This window comes from Mustela nivalis (genome assembly GCF_964662115.1).
Source record: "Mustela nivalis genome assembly, chromosome: 4".
NCBI lineage: Eukaryota > Metazoa > Chordata > Mammalia > Carnivora > Mustelidae > Mustela > Mustela nivalis.
In genome coordinates this window covers 22,638,316-22,657,130 of record NC_139023.1, presented here as the reverse complement: position 1 = coordinate 22,657,130, position 18,815 = coordinate 22,638,316, and the positions used below count along the sequence as shown (strand labels likewise).

General features: G+C 40.4%; 1 protein-coding gene across 1 annotated transcript; it reads left to right on the top strand.

Moving 5' to 3' along the window:
- Positions 1–1,424: 1,424 nt before the first annotated feature.
- Positions 1,425–17,852, top strand: ARL9 (ARF like GTPase 9). The gene is made up of 4 exons (XM_082728625.1): positions 1,425–1,559; positions 5,272–5,434; positions 8,332–8,507; positions 17,405–17,852. The coding sequence occupies exons 2-4, from the start codon at positions 5,419–5,421 to the stop codon at positions 17,582–17,584; spliced, it is 372 nt and encodes a 123-aa protein (XP_082584751.1). The 5' UTR covers positions 1,425–1,559; positions 5,272–5,418; the 3' UTR covers positions 17,585–17,852.
- The last annotated feature ends 963 nt before the right edge of the window (positions 17,853–18,815 follow it).

Genomic DNA, 18,815 nt, shown 5'->3' with positions numbered 1-18,815 from the left:
CAGTAGATCCTGTTGAAAGAAGCCAGTTTATTGCGTTAAGATACTTTAATTAGATTGTGAAGTATATGGAGAGCAGGTTAACAACAACAAAATAAATCTGTATACTTTTCAAGTATACTTTTATACTTTTTTTTTTTTAAGGTTTTATTTATTTGACAGAGATCACAAGTAGGCAGGCAGACAGAGCGTGGGAAGCAGGCTCCCCGTCAAGCAGAGAGCCCGATTGCAAGGCTCCATTTCGGGACCTGGGATCATGACCTGAGCCGAAGGCAGAGGCTTTAACCCACTGAACCACCCAGGCACCCTTCAAACAATTTAAGAAATCTTACCACCTTTGAAAAGTCCCGTGGTTACCTAATTTGCCACATACAGGATCACTGGGGATGACCATTTTGTTTAGTTGTAGTTTTATTACCCATCATTATTAGTATCTATTTCCTGGCGGATTTACTAATTTAATCTCCAGGTAATTTTATTTAAGCGACGTGTAGCCGGAATTTAAAATAAAGGAACGGTGCATGTTTCTCTTAAGCATCCTGGATATCGGCCTCTAGACCTTCCTTGTGGAATTAACACGGGTCGGAGGGCGGGAAGATAACGGATTTCACTTTCAGACTTGTGATAACTGGCCGAGAAACCTCCGGGACGCTCTTGGGCGCTGGCTTCCAAAGCGTTCTTCAGATGGGAGACACGTGGGCCGGGCGGCCCTAGGATGATGTGGGGGAGGTGACACACCAGGAACTGGGCCGACTTGGAAGGCCTTTCTGAGACACTGCGCTCAGTACTAGGGAATCGGGGGCATTGTGCGACCTCCTGGGTCGCCTGGGGCGATTTTCCTACCCTGAAGATAAGTCCCACGGGCCTCTCCCAACTCCCTCCCCACCTCCCTATGTTCAACACTCCCTCTGGCTCTCCCCCCTCTATCCTCTCCCCCGCCCCGGGTTCGGCGAATCCGCGGCGCCGCAGACCCCCGCTAGCGGGCGTCAGATGCGCGGCGGCAGCCAGCGCGCCGGGGTACTGGCCTCGGCCGCGCGGTGACCGCGGGTGTTGTCTACGCCGCGTGGACCTACGTCTCCACCTTGCGTCCGCCACGGGGGCCACACCTGCCAGGACCCAGGACCCAGGATCCAGCGCGCGGGCGCGCGGATAGAGGAAATTAGGGCGGTGGGGATGGAGAAGGGAAAGGTGATGGAGAAGGGGAAGGCGGTGGAGAAGGGGAAGGCGGTGGAGAAGGGGAAGGTGATAGAGAAGGGGAAGGTGATAGAGAAGGCGAAGGTGATAGAGAAGGCGAAGGTGAATGATAAGGGGAAGGTGATGAAGAAGGGGAAGGAGCCAGAGAAAGAGAAAATTCGGGAAAAAGGAAAAGAAGAGAAAAAGACGGAGGTGGAGAAGGAGAAAATTAAGGGGAAAGAGAAAGGAAAGGAGGAGAAGAGTAACTGTAAGGAGGAGGAGAAGAGGAAAGAGCGGGAGACCGAGAAAGAGAAGGAACAGCTCAAGGGAAAAGAAGAGAAGAGAAGAAGGACAACAGCGCCTTGACAAAGCCCCCGCTGGAGCCGCCGGTAAGGGACCGGGGCCTCGCCCGGCTCTCCAAGGCCATCGTGGACGGTCAGGCCCGAGCGCCGCCGGCTCTGTTACGTCCGAGGCCCCGACCCGCGCGGGAGGGAATCGGGTCTGGGTTTGAGGGCATTTTACTCTGTGGATGAAAGCGGGTGTGCCAAGCTTCCCAAGCCCGTCGCTGGCCCCTTCTCCCGGTCACCTGCCTTACCCTCAGCCCTAACCCCGCCCCTGCGTCCCCCGCCCACCCCCCGCGGGTGGTGCCGCGGTGAGGAAGAGGAGGGCGCGGTTGGTCCGCCCCGGGCGGAAGCGGCCCTTCTCGCGCCGCATCTCCGGCTGCCTCCCGCACCGACACCAGCCCCGAGCCCTCGCGGCCCTCGGACTCGGTCCGGCTGCTCTCCGTGGTGCGGGGTTCGCGAATTCGTGCACGTGCGTCCGAGGGCTGGACCTTCTCCGTGGTTACTGCTTCCATTGTTTTCGCACCACCAGCGCCCACGGGGGTGGTCGCAAAGTTTTAACGGAGAGGTCCCAGGACCCAGGCACTGCAATCGCAAAAAGAAGTGCTATGGGGGCGCCTGGGTGGCTCAGTGGGTTGAGGCCTCTGCCTTCGGCTCGGGTCATGGTGCCAGGGTCCTGGGATCGAGCCCCACATCGGGCTCCCGGCTTAGCGCGGCGCCTGCTTCCCCCCTCCGCCCCCTCCCCATCCGCCTGCCGCTCTGCCCGCTTGTGATCTCTGTCAAATAAATAAAATCTTTAAAAAAAGAAAGAAAGAAAGAAAGAAACAAATACTATGACTACTTATATGAGGTACCTAGGGGAGTCAAAGTCGTAGAGTAGAACTGGTGGTTGCCTGAGGCTCTGAGGGGAGGGAGACTGTCTCAGCATTCTGAATGTATTTTAATACTACCGAATCGTGTCCTTAATAATGGGTAAGACGGTATGTTTTATATTATATTTTATTTATATTATATTTATGTGTATTTTACCACAGTGAAAAAATTGAGGGGGTGTAGGATAAAAAGGAAGAAAAAACTGGCACTGTTTGGATCAGCTTAATAAGCTTCTTGCTCCTGGAGTTCCTGAGCTCACAGGTGCTTTCTGGTTCTAAACAATTTGAATTATTAACGGCGATTTGATCTCTGGTAAAACACAAACTGTTATAGACCCATATATGGTTAAAATAATGACTATTGACAGGGAACAGTGGCGCTCAAAATCACAAATTATGTCAGAACTTTTGGTTTAGCAATAATCCTAGCTTTCCTTAAGAGATGATCAACATGAGAAAGAATGTATTTTAGCATGTGTTTTGCCAAAAAAATAAATAAATAAAGTAAAATGTGAGCAGTGACTGCAGAATTTCTAGACAGGATAGAGTAGGACAGCCATGTGGTTGGAAGGAGAGTAGGGAACCATTTTTACTCACAATATTTCCTAGGATCTCAGATACCATTATTTTGGCACCACTGAGAAAGAAAAAAAAAATGCTGCCAATCAAAATATGACATACTCAGACACTTGGGTGGCTTAGTTGATTAAGAATCCAACTCTTTTTTTTTAAAGATTTTATTTTTATTTGTCAGAGAGAGATAGGGAGAGAGAGCAAGCACAGGCAGACAGAACGGCAGGCAGAAACAGAGGGAGAAGCAGGCTCCCTGCCGAGCAAGGAGTCCGATGTGGGACTCATCCCAGGACCGGATCCCAGGACGCTGGGATCATGACCTGAGCCGAAGGCAGCTGCTTAACCAACTGAGCCACCCAGGCATCCCAAGAATCCAACTCTTGATGTCAGCTCAGGTCATGATCTCAGTGTCTTGAGATCAAGCCCGCCGTGGGGTTCCGTGCTCAGCTAGGAGTCTTATGATTCTCCCTTTTCCTTTGCCCTTCCCCCAAGCCCCCCCCCCTCTATCTCTATTTCTCTCTCTCTCAAAAAAAAAAAAAAAGACACACCATGAATTGTAAAACCCTCGTTTTGGAGATGTTAAAAATGGAGGGAGGATTGCTTGTTGGAATTGATAAAGTATGTTGGGGTCATCTTGAGTGGCCGTTGGTGGAGACAGTAAGAGGGACACAATTCACACCCTACAGCAATTTCTTGGGCCCAAATCTGCTTCAGAGCATGCAGTTTAAATCATCCTGTGAGATATTCTCTATCCATGAAGTCCTTCTTCCTCACCACCACACTTCCAGAATGATACTCTCATGCTTAGATGCAGATGAGAGGGAAATGGAGATGAAGATAGAAAATAACTATGGAAATACCATTTGCTTTAAGAGCCATCAAGAATTCCAAAAACAGGGCGCCTGAGTGGTTCAGGGGGTTAAGCCTCTGCCTTCAGCTCAGGGTCCTGGGATAGAGCCCCGCGTCAGGCTCTCTGCTCGGCGGGGAGCCTGCTTCCCTCCACCCCTGCCTGCCTCTCTGTCTACTTGTGATTTTTCTCTGTCAAATAAATAGATAAAATCTTAAAAAAAAAAAAGAATTCCAAAACAAACATGTACTTTTTCTAATTCTTTTATTCACAAGACAGTTTTAATAAATTATGCTGTCTATACAAGACCCTACTAGACCAGATCTTCAAACATCTCACTTTCACATAGATCTTATTTTCAAAAGAAGAAAAAGTGGGATAGTGAAAAAAATTCACTTTTTACTAGAAAACCAGTCTAAATCTAACATCAACATTTAGTGTTCAAGTATAAATATAAAAGATTATTGTTACTTCTAAACCAATGTAATTGAAGACAATTACTGGTGTTTTTGTGCATGAGAAACTTCTTCAGTAGGCAGTTTGGGAAATAGAATTGAGTTCCTGTGGGCAATTTGTATTGTTAGTCATTTATTACTGTTCACATTAAATTTTGTACCCTAAAAGTCACTTTTCTGAGCACTCTGAACTTTTCATACCAACCTGCCCTTCTTGTCTCTCAATCACTTGTTATAAAAATTTCTAAGTCTGCTTCTTTCTGAAGTTTATGTCAAGTTCAACAGGTTTTAACATCTGATTGTAAAATAAATGTTCATTTGTGATTGGAACCTGTTTAACAGTTTCTATAACCTTAGCCTTTTCATTTAATCATGATACTTCTATTAAAAAGTATAAGAGGGGAAACTTCCCCTAGTCTTTTATCTAGTTAGTGATCCAATTGGGAAAAGAAAACAGATCAATACTATGAGACTTCGGGTGCTTACATGCTGAATGGCATGTAGTGAGTGCATGAACCACAGATATCCCAAGATCCCAAACAACAAACTGAATTCTGTTTCAATCCGCAGTGGACATGAACTCAAGCAGCAAAGTGAAGATCGCATCCTGTGATCTATGGCACCGCCTATAAATCCTGTTATATTATGCAGTCTATATTTAATAGATTGATCACCACCATTCTAGGTGGGGGGTGTGATTAATACCACATAACTAATGGCTGATTATAAAATACAGACTGGTACGGCTTGTCCTAGTTCTATTAATTTTTTTTTTAAGTAAACTCTATACCCAACATGGGGCTTGAAATCACGACCCCAAGACCAAGAGTCCCATGCTCTACCAACAGAGCCAGCCAGGTGCTCCTAGACATATTAATGTTTCATGAATTTTTGTTCTGGTTTACAATTCCACAATTATTATTGGGTCCTACCACAGGCAGGCACACTGCCAGGAGCCAGGGAAACAAGCCCCTGGTTGCATGAGTTTATTGATTGGTCTTTTGTTTTCACAGGAGAAAAATAAGCAGATCCTTGTGTTGGGCCTGGATGGAGCAGGAAAGACCAGCGTTCTGCACTCTCTAGCTTTAAACAGAGTCCAGCACAGCGTGGCACCCACCCAAGGTTTCAATGCAGTATGCATCAACACCGAGGATAGCCAGATGGAGTTTCTGGAGAGTAAGCCTGCTTTCTCATTAGTAACAGGATAGGCTTATCTTGTTATACCTTAAGCCAGACCTATTGTTAGCATCATTGTACCCTTATGAAAAGTCACACTGGGTCAGGTTTGCCTACGGTTTTAGAATGCGTATGTAGTTTAATAGTTCATTGTGGAGGAAATCACTTCCTTTCCTTGTTTCCTCCTTTTTTCAGTGCTGGTATGAGAGGGAGTGGCAAGGAAGGCTACAGCACCCCCTCCGATAATACGCTCTCAATTCCCTCACTACCCCAAAAAACATTCAATCTAAGTAAATACAGCAAATACACATACTTCCTTCTCTGAAAAAGCCCCAAATCTCTTTTTGTAACCAGAGGGCAGCCCAGAAGTCTCTATGCTAAAGTAATTCTGGGGTCACCCCCTCTCAAAATCGTGTTGTTCCCCAAAGTTGCATTATATTCAGTTCTTTACATTTTCTCCTTGGATGATTTATCCATCCTATTGGCCTTAAAAAATACCATCTCTGTGTTAATGACACCCAGATTTATCTATCCCAGATTTATCTATCCAACCCAACCATAAATCCAATCCAGCCTAAAATGGTCGAGACAAAGTGCTTGCTTTATCTCCATTACTGTTCCTTTCCCTATAATCTACTGGTCCGTAAATGGTTCCTTAGCTATCGTGTTACCAGCCAGAAACAATAGGAGTCACCCTTGATGTCTCCTTTTGTACCCCCAACTCTAGTCCACAAATAAAACACTATGAGTTTTCTACTTCTTTTTTTAAAATTTTTTTCTTTTTTTAAAGATTTTATTTATTTATTTAACAGAAATCACAAGTAGATGGAGAGGCAGGCAGAGAGAGAGAGAGGGAAGCAGGCTCTCCACTGAGTAGAGAGCCCGATGCGGGGCTCGATCCCAGGACTCTGAGATCATGACCTGAGCCAAAGGCAGCGGCTTAACCCACTGAGCCACCCAGGCGCCCCTGAGTTTTCTACTTCTAAACAAAGCTGGAATTCATCAGTTCATCAGTTACATCTTTTCCTACTGCACTTATGTCAGCTGGAACCTACACCGTCTCTCCCTTAGATTACTGTAATCACCTTTTAATTTTTCCTTTCAGTCACAGAAAGAAAGTATGGGCAGAGAAACTGGTCAACGTGTAGGCAAATCTTTCAGCTAACAACATTATCTGGAATACAAGTTTTAATTCGTTCAGAAGCTATAGAAGAGATAATAATTTTAACCAAATAGATAGCTAGGAAAATAGTCTCAAAATATAAAAAGTGAAAAGAAAGGAAGGAAGGAAACAAAGGAATGAAAAGAAAGGGAGAATCTAATTAGGGGAAGAAATGGACATATCTACCATTGGAGTGAGGGATTTTCAACGTATTGTCAAATTATTAAAATCAAGGAGGAAAAAAATCAACAAGGATCCAGAGAATGTGAACACAACCAACAAGTTTCATCCAATGGACAATATAAGATTGTTCAATTAGACAATTTTAGCTACATCCCAAAGCTAAAATACATATTCCTCTCAAAGATTCATGTAACATTTATCAAAATTGACCACCTGGTAGACCATACAACAGGTGTTAATAAATTTTTCAGAGAAGGGGCATCATAAAAACCATGTTCTTTGAATACATTGCAATTAAGTTAGAAGTTAATAACAAAAAGATGAAAATCCCAATATAGGTGAAATGTGATGGTATCACACACAGACACACAAAAATGAGGAACAACCCAAATGTTCATTCATGCTTAAACTAAATATGTTGAAACCATATGAATTACTTAGAAGATTACACAATATTCTTTTTAAAAGTTAGTAACACAAAATGCTTTATTTAGGGAATTAGCCTAGCTAATTCAAACAAAGAACAGATAAATCAAGGCCCTTTCCCAGAAGTATTTTAAATGTTTTTGTTAAGTTTCTAAAACAAGGGTCTTCAAACTTTTTCTGTAAAGGGCTAGGTAGTAAATAATTTAGGCTTTGGGGGCCACATGGTCTCTAGGCAGCCGCTAAACTCTGTTGTACTGTGGAAGCAGCCACAGACAATACAGACAATACGTGGCAAGTCCACAATTGTGTTCCGATAAACTTTTATTTGTAGACACTGAAATCCAAATATGATACTTTTACATGTCATGAAATGTTATTCTTTCTCTCCCCCCGCAGCATTTAAAGATGTAAAATCCATTCTCTGTTCCTGTGCTACCAAAAATAGGCCGTGGGCCAGATTTAGACTGCGGGCCATAGTTTGCCAGCCTCTGCTCTAGGAGAAAAATAAAAACTAAATCCATTGTGTATATATTATTATAATTGCCAGAAACTTTCTTCTGGGAAGAATCAGTGGAATGAAATAATCCAAAGGCATTTTCTTTCTTTAATGCCCACAGGATCCTATTAAATCTTAGTGCAGTGTTAAGAGGAGAAATTAGTTCTGGGATTTTGATAAAGGAAAAAGACTGTGCAAGTGAGTCTGGCCAGGGAATTCGTCTATTTGAAACTTATTTTGGAGAAAGGTGTGTTTTAACCTACCACCCTGAATTATTTTAGTGACGTACTCCCATTTTCTGAGCTCAACTGTTAGGCGGTGGCCCCCATGGCCGCTCTGTGTTACAGGGCAGGGGGCATCCACTGTATTCATGGTAGTATCTAGTCTTTATGCTGAGTCTTTGTGTCCCAGAATGATTGAACCACTTATGGAGGGTAAATATTTCCATCAGCCACTTCCCTAGTAACATGCCTCTGGTCATTCTCAGAATTGGATACACTCTGACACAGTGGCATTTTATCAGAACACCTGTCCAGTGTTTGGAAATTATCTAAGAGGGTCTTTCCTGCCTTCTCAGCAGCTGCTTCTGCTATGTTTTTGTCATATTTTTTTCTCTGCTGTTCTCTGTAGTTGGTGGCAGTGAACCTTTCCGTTCCTATTGGGAAATGTACCTATCCAGAGGATTGCTGCTGATCTTTGTGGTGGATTCAGCTGATCACAACAGATTACCTGAAGCCAAGAAACACCTTCATCAATTAATTGAAACAAACCCAATCCTTCCTCTGGTTGTGTTTGCAAACAAACAGGTAAAAATCTGGGCAGCTCTAAGTTTCACTTAATAGTTTTATTATTACTTAAAGAAATAGAAATGTCTACTTTTAATAGCTAGATATTTAACAATATGCTATATATGCAGTTTAGTTTACACTTATAAGATCTATTGGATTATAAACTCCTTGAAAATAAAAACCATTATTCCCTTATACTGGACAAGCATAGTAGAAATGCAACAAATATGCGTTGAATTTAATTCAGTAAACATTTACTGGTGGTTGAATTGATTTCAACAAAATATTTGAGCATCTACAATACATAAAGGAATAGTTTGCTTTAGATCAATTAGCCTGACCTGAATTTATTACACACACATAAAAAATATTAAACAAACAACCCTGGAGAAACTGGAACCCTGTACAGTGTCGTTGGGAATGTAAAATGGTGCAGCCACTTTAGAAAACAGTATGGCAGTTCCTTAAAAAAAATACATTAAAAATAGAATTTGCATATCCAGCAATTCCACATCTAGGTATATACTCAAAAGAATTGAAAGCAGGAACATGAACAGATACTCATCCATCCATATTCACAACAGAATTATTCACAATAGTCAAAAGGTAGAAGCAACCCAAGTGTTCCTCCGTGGGTGAATGGATAAATAAAACACGATACATACAGACAATTCAGCCTTAGAAAAGGAAATTCTGACACATGCTGTGATATGGATAAACCTTGAGGACCTTATGCTAAGAGAAATAACCCAGCAAGAAAACAACAAATATCATATGATCCCACTTTCATGAGGTACCTGGAGTAGTCAAGTTCATAGAGACAGAAAATAAATGAGAGGTTACAAGGGAATGGGAGGAGAGGAGAAGGAAGAGTCATTGTTTAACGGGTACAGGGTTTATATTAGCGATGGTTGCCTTGGGTTTGGGGAGGGAGAAATGGGAGTTACTGCTTTGTGGGTACAGAGTTGCAGTTTTGCAAGATGAAGAGACTTCTGGAGGTGGACCGTTGCACAGTGAATGTACTGAACTGTGCTCTCATGCATGGTTAAGACAATAAATTTTGTTATGTGTATTTTACCACAATAAAAAAAGTTAAAAATACTAAACATCGACAGCATTGTAATAGTAAAGCCCCTCTTTCTTCTTTTTTTTTATGTTTTATTTTCAGCATAACAGTATTCATTATTTTTGTAAAGCCCCTCTTTCAACTGCTTTAAGATAGCCAGTCATTAGGGAATTTAACTGTCCCGCCACTTCTGAGGGTGAATGTCTTAATGGCAGTAAACTAAGTAATTACAAACGACCACCTAAAGGAATCTATGTTCCAGTCCAGCACAGAAGCTAGTCCTGCAGATTTTATTTAAAAGAGGAGCTTTTGTTTTGTTTTGTTTTGTTTTAAACGGGAGCATCTTACATACCATAAACTACAAAGGCCATGGCACATGCAAGTGAGCTCTGTAGTATTCCATTGCATGAATATACCACATTTTTACTATTTTCATTCTGGGTGTTTGGGTTATTCCTAATGGTTTATTATTATAAACAGTGTTACAGTGAATCTTCATGTATGTGTCTCCTTGTAGATATGTATCAACATTTCTCTAGTGCATACATCTAAAAGAGAAATTGCTGGGTTTTCAGATTTGTACATAATCAGCTTTACTAGATCTTACCAAGCTGCTTTCCAAAGATATTGCACCAATTTACTCTCTAGAGAGCAGAATATGACAGATTTTAGCAGCTCCACATCCATTTCAGTACTTGGTATTGTCAACCTTTTTCATTTTTGCCAGTCTGATGGAGCTGAAATTTTATCCTATTATTCTAATTTGCATTTCCCTAATTACTAGTTCAGCTTCAACATCTTTTCAGATGTACATTGGTTATTAGTTTCAAATTCATTTCATTCTTTGAAACTCATTTCCACATCTGTGGATTGTCTTTTATTTATTTATTTTTAGAGACAGAGAGCAAGTGAGAGAGAGGGGAGGGGCAGAAGGAGAGGCAGAAAAAGAATCTCAAGCAAGCTCCATGCCCGGTGCAGAACCCAACATGGGGCTTGATCCCACGACCCCAAGATCATGACCTGAGTGGACGTGAAGAGTTGGTCACTCTACTGACTGAGCTACCCAGGCACCCCTGTGAATTTTCTTTTAATATCTCTTCCCAAATTTCTATTAGGTTGTTTATCTTTTCTTATTTGAGTTGTAGAAATCTTTCCTATCTTTCAGAAAAATAATCCTTTATTACTTGTAGGCGTTCTGTGTGTCTTCCTCAGCAACTTGTTGACTATTATTTTACTTTGCTTATGGTTATCTTCTTTATACATAGCTTTCCATTTGTTTTTTTAAATGACATTTTAAAAAATGTATTTTCATTCCCGTGAACATAGAGCAATAGATATTACTTTCAGGTGTATGATGCGGTAATTCAGTAGTTTCAAATATTACTCAGTGTGCATCAAGGTAGGTATAATCTTAATTGTCTTCACCTATTTCACCCAGCCCCCCACTCACCTCCTGTCTGGAAACTGTTCTCTATAGTTAAGAGTATGTTTTTTGGGGTGTCTCTTTTTCTTTCCTTTGTTTCTCTTGTATCTTAAATTTCATATGATATTTTTCTTTCTCTCACTGGCTTATTTCACTTAGCATTGTACTCTGTAGATCCATCCATGTTGTTGCAAATGGCAAGATCTCCTTCTTTTTTATGGCTGAGTAATATTCCTCTGTGTGTGTGTACGTGTGTGTGTGTGTGTGTGTGTGTGTGTGTTACATCTTGTTTAGCCATCTATTGATGGATACTTGGATTGCTTCCATACTTTGACAGTTGTAAATTATGCTTCAGTATACATAGGGGTGCATATATCCCTTTGAATTAGTGTTTCCTTATTCTTTGGGTATTCCAGTAGTGTGATTACTGGATTATAGGGTAGTTCTATTTTCTTATTTAAAGTAAACTCTATACCCAGTGTGGGGCTCAAACTCATGACTTTGAGCTCAAGGGTCATTTGCTCTACTGACTGAGCCAGCCAGGCATCCCAGGATAGTTCTATTTTTACTCCTTTTTTTTTTTAAAGGTTTTTAAATTATTTATTTGACAAGATCACAAGTAGGCAGAGAGAAGGAGGAAGCAGGCTCCCTGCTGAGCAAAGAGTCCGATGTGGAGCTCAATCCCAGGACCCTGGGATCATGACCCGAGCCAAAGGCAGAGGTTTTAACCCACTGAGCCACCCAGGTGTCCCTATTTTTACTCTTTTGAGGAACTCCATACTATTTTCCACAATGGCTGCACCAGTTTATATTCCCACCAACAGTGCATGAGGCTTCTTTCTTTCCCCATTCTTGCCAATACTTGTTATTTCTTGTGGTTTTGACTTTAGCCATTCTGAAAGGTGTGAGGTGATAACTCATTGTGGTTTTGATTTGCATTTCTCTGATGATGAGTGAATGTGTTGAGAGCATCTTTTCATGTGTCTCTTGGCCATTTGTATGTCTTTTTTAGAAAACATTCGTTAATGTCTTCTGTCCATTTTTTAATTGGATTATTCGTTTTTTTGTGTTTTAAGTTGTGTAAGTTCTTTATATATTTTGGATACTAATTCTTTATGGGATATGTCATTTGTGAATATCTTCTTCCATTCAGTAGGTTATCTTTTAATTTTGTTGTGTGTTGTTTTTGCTGTGGAGGAGCTTTTTATTTTTGTGTAGTTCCAATAATTTATTTTTGCTTTTGTTTGCCTTACCTTGGCAGATGTATCTAGAAAGATGTTGCTATGGCCAGTTTCAGAGTAAGTGCTGCCTGTGCTATCTTCTAGGATTTTTATGGTTTCAGGTCTCACATTTAGGTCCTTAATCCATTTTTAGTTGGCTTTTGTGTATTGTATAAGAAAATGGTCCAGTTTCATTCTTTTGCATGTTGCTCTCTAGTTTTCCCAACACTATTTGTTTTTCCCATTGCATATTCTTGCCTCATTTATCCTAGATTAATTGATCATGTAATTTTGAGTTTATTTCTGGACTTTGTACTCTGTTCTGTTGATCTGTGTCTGTTTTTGTGCCAGTACCATACTGTTTTGATTACTACAGCTTTGTAGTATAACTTCAAGTCTAGAATTGTGCTACCTCCAGTTTTGTTTATCTTTTTCAAGATTGCTTTGGCTTTTGGGGGGTCTTGTAGTTCAATACAAATTCTATAATTGTTCTAGTTCTGTGGAAAATGCTGTTGGTATTTGGTAGCTATCGCATTAAATCTGTATACCGCTTTGGGTTGTATAGATATTTTAACAATATTTGTTCTTCTAATCCATGAGCATGTGATGTCTTTCCATTTCTTTGTATTGTCTTCAGTTTCTTTCAACAAAGTTTTATACTTTTCAGAATACAGGTCTTTTGGCTCCTTGGTTAGGTTTATTCTTGGGTATTTTATTATTTTTGGTGCAGTTATAAATGAGATATTTTCCCCCTTAATTTCTCTTTCTGCTCCTTCATTATTAATGTATAGAAATGCAAAGATTTCTGTACATTGATTTTGTATCTTGCAACTTTGCTGAATTCATTTATCAGTTGTAATAGTTTTTTGGTGGAGTCTCCAGGGTTTTCTATAGTGTCATGACATCTGCAAATACTGGAAGTTTGACTTCTTGCTTACTCATTTGGATGCCTTTATTTCTTTTTCTTGGCTGATTGCTGTGGCTAGGACGTCCAGTACTATGTTGAATAAAAGTGGTGAGAGTGGACATCCTTGTGTTGTTCCTTACCTTAGGGAAGAACTCTCAGTTTTCCCCCATTAAGTATGATGTTAGCTGTGGGTTTTTTATATATGGCCTTTATTATGCTGAAGTATGTTCTCTCTAAACCTACTTTGTGGAGGGTTTTTATCATGAAAGGATTAATTACCTTGTCAAATATTTTTCTGTAACTGTTGAAATGATCATATGGTTTTTATCCTTTCTTTTATCGATGTGATGTATCATGTTGCTTGATTTGCAATTATTGAACCACTCTAGCATCCCTGGAATAAATCCCACTTGATCATGATGAATATTTTTTTAATGTATTGTTGGATTTGGTTTGCTAATATTTTGTTGAGAATTTTTGCATCTACGTTCATCAGAAGTATTGGCTTGTAGTGCTCTTTTTTTGTGGTGTCTTTCTCTGGTTATGGTATCAGTGTAATGCTGGTCTCATAGAATGAATCTGGAAGATTTCCTTCCTCTTTTTTGAAATATTTTGAGAAGAATAGGTATTAACTCTTCTTTAAATATTTGGTAGAATTCATTTGTAAAGCCATGTGGTGTGGACTTATGTTTGTTGGGAATTTTTTGATTACTAATTCAACTTTGTTGCTGGTAATTGGTTTGTTCAAATTTTATTTCCTCCTAATTCAGTTTTGTCAGGTCATATGTTTCTAGGAATTTATTTATTTATTTTTTTAGTATCCATGTCATTTACTTCTGCGCCAATCTTTATTATTTCCTTCCTTCTGCTAGTTTGTGGTTTTGTTTGTTCTTCTTTTTGTAGCACCTGAATGTGTATGGGTAGGTTGTTTATCTGAGATTTTTCTTGCTTTTTGAGGTAGGCTTGTTTTGCTATAAACTTCCCTCTTAGAACTGCCTTTGCTATGTCCCAAAGATTTTGTACCTTGTATTTCCATTTTCGTCTTTCTTCATGTAATTTTTGATTTCTTGGTTGACCCACTCATTGTCTAGGAGCATGTTATTCAGCCTCCATCTATTTGTGCTCTTTCCAGATTTTTCTTGTGATTGATAACTAGTGTCATAACATTGTGATCAGGAAAGAATGCATGGTAAGTGAGTGAAAGAGAGAGAAAGAGTGCATGCAGTGAGTTGGGGGGAGGGGCAGAGGGAGAAACAGACTCCTGCTGAGCAGGGAGCCAGGCTTGGGGCTGGCTCCCTGGGACTCCAGGATCATGACCTGAGCCAAAGGCTGATGTTTAACTGACTGAGCCATACAGGCACCCCTTCCTCCTCCTTCTCCTTCTCCTCCTCCTCCTCCACCTCCTTCTCCTTCTTCTTCTAAAGTAAACTTTACATCCAATTTGGGGCTCCAACTTATGACCCTGTGATGAAGAGCTCCATGCTCTACTGACTGACCTACCCAGGCACCCTATCCATAATGTGCTTTTATGACTACAAGGAACCCTCTTTTTAATCCAACATTTTCCTCATATTTTCTTCCTCTCCAATTCCATCATTAATTTATTACCTTGAGACATTGCACACAGGTTTACTGGATCTATTTTAACACTGTTCAAATGTCACTACAGGCTCTAAGAATAAGTAAATTCTGATCTCAGACAGGCAATATATTGGTATGACCAATATCTAGAAATGTAATCAACTGCAACCAGATGCCACCAGAAACATTTTTCTAGATATGTCTCCTGAGGCAAGGGAAATAAAAGCAAAAATAAACTGTTGGGACTACATTAAAATAAAAAGCTTCTGCACATCAAAGGAATCCATCAACAAAACAAAAAGGCAAGGGGCACCTGGGTGGTTCAGTGGGTTAAGCAGTTAAGTGGCTGCCTTTGGCTCAGGCCTTGATCCTAGGTCCAGTTTTGGAATGGAGCCCCATGTTGGCTTCCTGCTCAGTGGGGAGCCTACTTCTTCTCCTCTGCTGCTTCCCCTTGCTTGTGGTCTCTCTATCTCTCTCTCAAATAAACAAGTAAAATCTTTTTAAAAAGGGAAATACTGGGACACCTCGGTGGTTCAGTCAGTTAAAAGTGGCTACCTTCAGCTCAGGTCATAATCCTGGGGTCCTGGGATTGAGTCCCACATCAGGCTCCTTGCTCAGTGGGGAGCCTGCTTCTCCCTCTCCCTCTGCCCCTGCTCATGTGCACTGTCTCTCACTCTCTCCCTCCCTCTCCCTCTGTCAAATAAATAAATAAAATTAAAAAAAAAATAAAATAAATAATAAAGAAGGCAAATACTAACTGGGAATAAATATTTGCAAATGATGTTATCTGATAAGGACTTAATATGCAAGATATGTAGAGAACTTACCCAACTCAATATTCAAAAAGCAAATAACCCGGGCGCCTGGGTGGCTCAGTGGGTTAAGCCACTGCCTTCGGCTCCGGGTCATGATCTCAGGGTCCTGGGATCGAGTCCCACATCGGGCTCTCTGCTCAGCAGGGAGCCTGCTTCCTCCTCTCTCTCTCTCTGCCTGCCTCTCTGCCTACTCATGATCTCTGTCTATCAAATAAATAAATAAAATCTTAAAAAAAAAAAAAAAAGCAAATAACCCAATTAAAAAATATGTAGGAGATACAATGAACAGACATTTCTCCAAAGAAGATATACAGATGTTCAACAGACACATGAGAAAGATGCCCAACACCATTAATCATCAGAAAAATGTAAATTGAAACCACAATGAGATATCACTTTATACCTGTCAAAATGGCTAGAATCAAAAAGACAAGAAATAGCAAGTGTTGGTAAGGATGTGAAAAAAGGACTTCTGTCCATTGTTGACAAGAAAGTAAATTGGTACAGGCACTGTGGAAAACAGGATTATGGGTCCTCACAAAATTGAAAACAGAAATACCATTATGATCCAATAATTCCACTACTGAGTATTTACCCCCCAAAAAACTTAAATACCATTTCAAAAAGGTATATGCATCTCTGTGTTTATTGGAGCATCATTTACAGTAGGTAAGATAAGGAAGTAACTCAAGCGTCCATCAACAGGTAAATGGATAAAGAAGATGTAGCATATATACACATACTGGAGCATTACTCACCATAAAAAGAATGAGATCTTGCCATTTGTGAGAATAGGGGTGGACCTAGAGATTATTATGCTAAGTGAAATGAGAAAAATACCATATGCTTTCACTTATATGTGGAATCTAGACAACAAAGGAACAAACAAAACAAGAAGGAGAAATAGACCAATAAGTACAGAGAACAAATTGGTGGGTGCCAGGGGAAAAGCGGTAGGGGGATGGGCAAAATGTAGTGAAAGTGGGGAGCACCTGGGTGGCTCAGTGGATTGGGCCTCTGCCCTTGGCTCAGGTCATGATCTCGGGGTCCTGGGATTGAGCCCCACATTGAGCTCTCTGCTCAGCAGGGAGCCTGGTTCTCCCTCTCTCTCTGCCTGTCTCTCTACCTACTTGTGATCTCTCTGTCAAACAAATAAAAATTAAAAAAAAAAAAAAAGGAGTGAAAGAGAATGGGAGGTACAGGCTTCCAGTTATGGAATAAATAGGTCACTGAGATGAAAGGTACAGCATATACAATGGCATATGCTGAATATAGTCAGTGGAATCGTAATAGCATTGTATGGTGAGGGATGGTAACTACAATTACGGTGAACGTAGAATAACATACGGGGTTGTCAAATTATTATATTGTACACCGAAAACTAATGTAACTGTGTGTCAACTATACTTCAATAAAAAAATTGATCCTATTGAAAATGATTTAGATAAATAAAAAAGAAATGGAAAAAAATAGGAGCATATTGACTACAGTGTTTGGAAAATTGATTAAGGTATTAGAATGGTTTAACTTCATTCCAGAAATTCTTTCTTGATGATAGCTCATAACTGCTGATACAATTCTGCTGCCCTTTATTTTTCTCTCTCTCATTTTTTTGGTAAGTAATCTCTATACCCAATAGGGGGCTCACACTCAAAACCCCAAGATCAGAAGTTGCATGCTCTACCAACTAAGCCAGATAGATGCCCCACTGTTGGTATAATTCTGATTAAAATATTTATATTCAGACAACCACTGGGATCATAATAATGGGGTAACAATATCCTTTACATTAAAATGAAGGTGAGATCATTGAGAGCAATAAATGAGAATAATAAATGTATCTATCCAAAAGGATTGCAAAATAACCAGCTCTTTCCTATGCTTTTTCTATTCTGGGTTGAAGGATCTTGAAGCAGCCTATCGTATTACAGATATCCATGAAGCTTTGGCATTGTCTGAGGTGGGAAATGACAGGAAGATGTTCTTGTTTGGAACCCAAGTGACTGAGAACGGCTCAGAAATACCCTCCGTTATGCAAGATGCCAAAGACTTGATTGCACACCTGGCTGCAGATATGCAGTGACCACGCCCAGACTGTGCAGCTGTCAATCTAAATCTCACTGGGGACTGTTGAGTGACAGGTTTGAAGCCGAAGGTTTCCTCTGTCAAATAAAAAAATAAGCCATTTCCTATTTTCTTAATGCATGACATATATACAAAGATAATGTTAATTGATTAAGAGCCTCTCTGTGTTTAGATTTTAAACTTCAAAAATATCAGTAAAATAATATATTTGGGGTGATTTGGATTTTCAGCAACAAAATTAAAGTGAACATTAGTAAGCATTCAAACCATTTGTAGTTTTTCGATGGCATGAGATTTATAGTAAAATATTTTAATAAACTACCTACCTCTTTTCAAGTAAAAATCCAGGTGTCTTTCCTTAAGTAGATTCACTTAATACTGTAAGGAAAGAAATATCAGGATAAAGCAATGAGAAAAGTAAGCACTATCAGATATACATAGAAATAGAAATTAATAGCATTTAGAAAGATTTAGAAAAGGCTTCTCTTTCAAGAGCCTGATATAAAGTAGAACAGGAGGGAACACTGAGGATTTGATTTTTAAATACTTGAATTTTGCTCTTATACATAGATAAGCTTCTTCACTAGAAATATTTTATGATAACTCTGTTCATCTACAAACATGATATAAATCCAATTTTTAAATTTAGTGTCTTGTTTTGATTTAAAAAAATAAACAAACAAAGAGCGCCTGGGTGGCTCAGGTGTTTAAGCATCTGTCTTTGGCTCCGGTCTTGATCCCAGTGTCCTGGGGTGGAGTCCCACATCAGGCTTTCTGCTCAGCGGGGAGCCTGCTTCTCCCTCTCCCACTTGCCCTGCTTGTGTTCCCTCTCTCAGTGTGTCTCTGTCAAATAAATAAATAAATAAATATCTTTAAAAAACAAAAGGACTTCAGTTTCTAGTCAGTATGTAAGAAGCTCGGAAGCTGCCCCTCCATTCTAACAAGTAAAAAGCTAAATAGACTAAAAATCAACAACTCTTCTAAGATCCATAAGAGAGATGAGGACACAAGGCAAACTCCTGCCCCTGAGACTGAAGAAACCAATACGAGAATACGGAGAGTAACAATTTACTGAGGCAAAGCTTCATGAGTGGAAACCAACTGTGGGAACCGGTGCCGGTGCCAGGGTGGGAAAACCAGAACTGTGATTGACGAATTGCTGGAGGTTCAGATGGATGACTATGAGTAAAAACTCCAGGGGATCCAGGCATAGTGGGGTCCCTACAATT

Excerpts from the sequence above, each read along its gene's own strand:
- ARL9 (XM_082728625.1), top strand. Across the intron at positions 8,508-17,404 it reads TTGTGTTTGCAAACAAACAG|GATCTTGAAGCAGCCTATCG; the intron begins GTAAAAATCTGG and ends TCTGGGTTGAAG.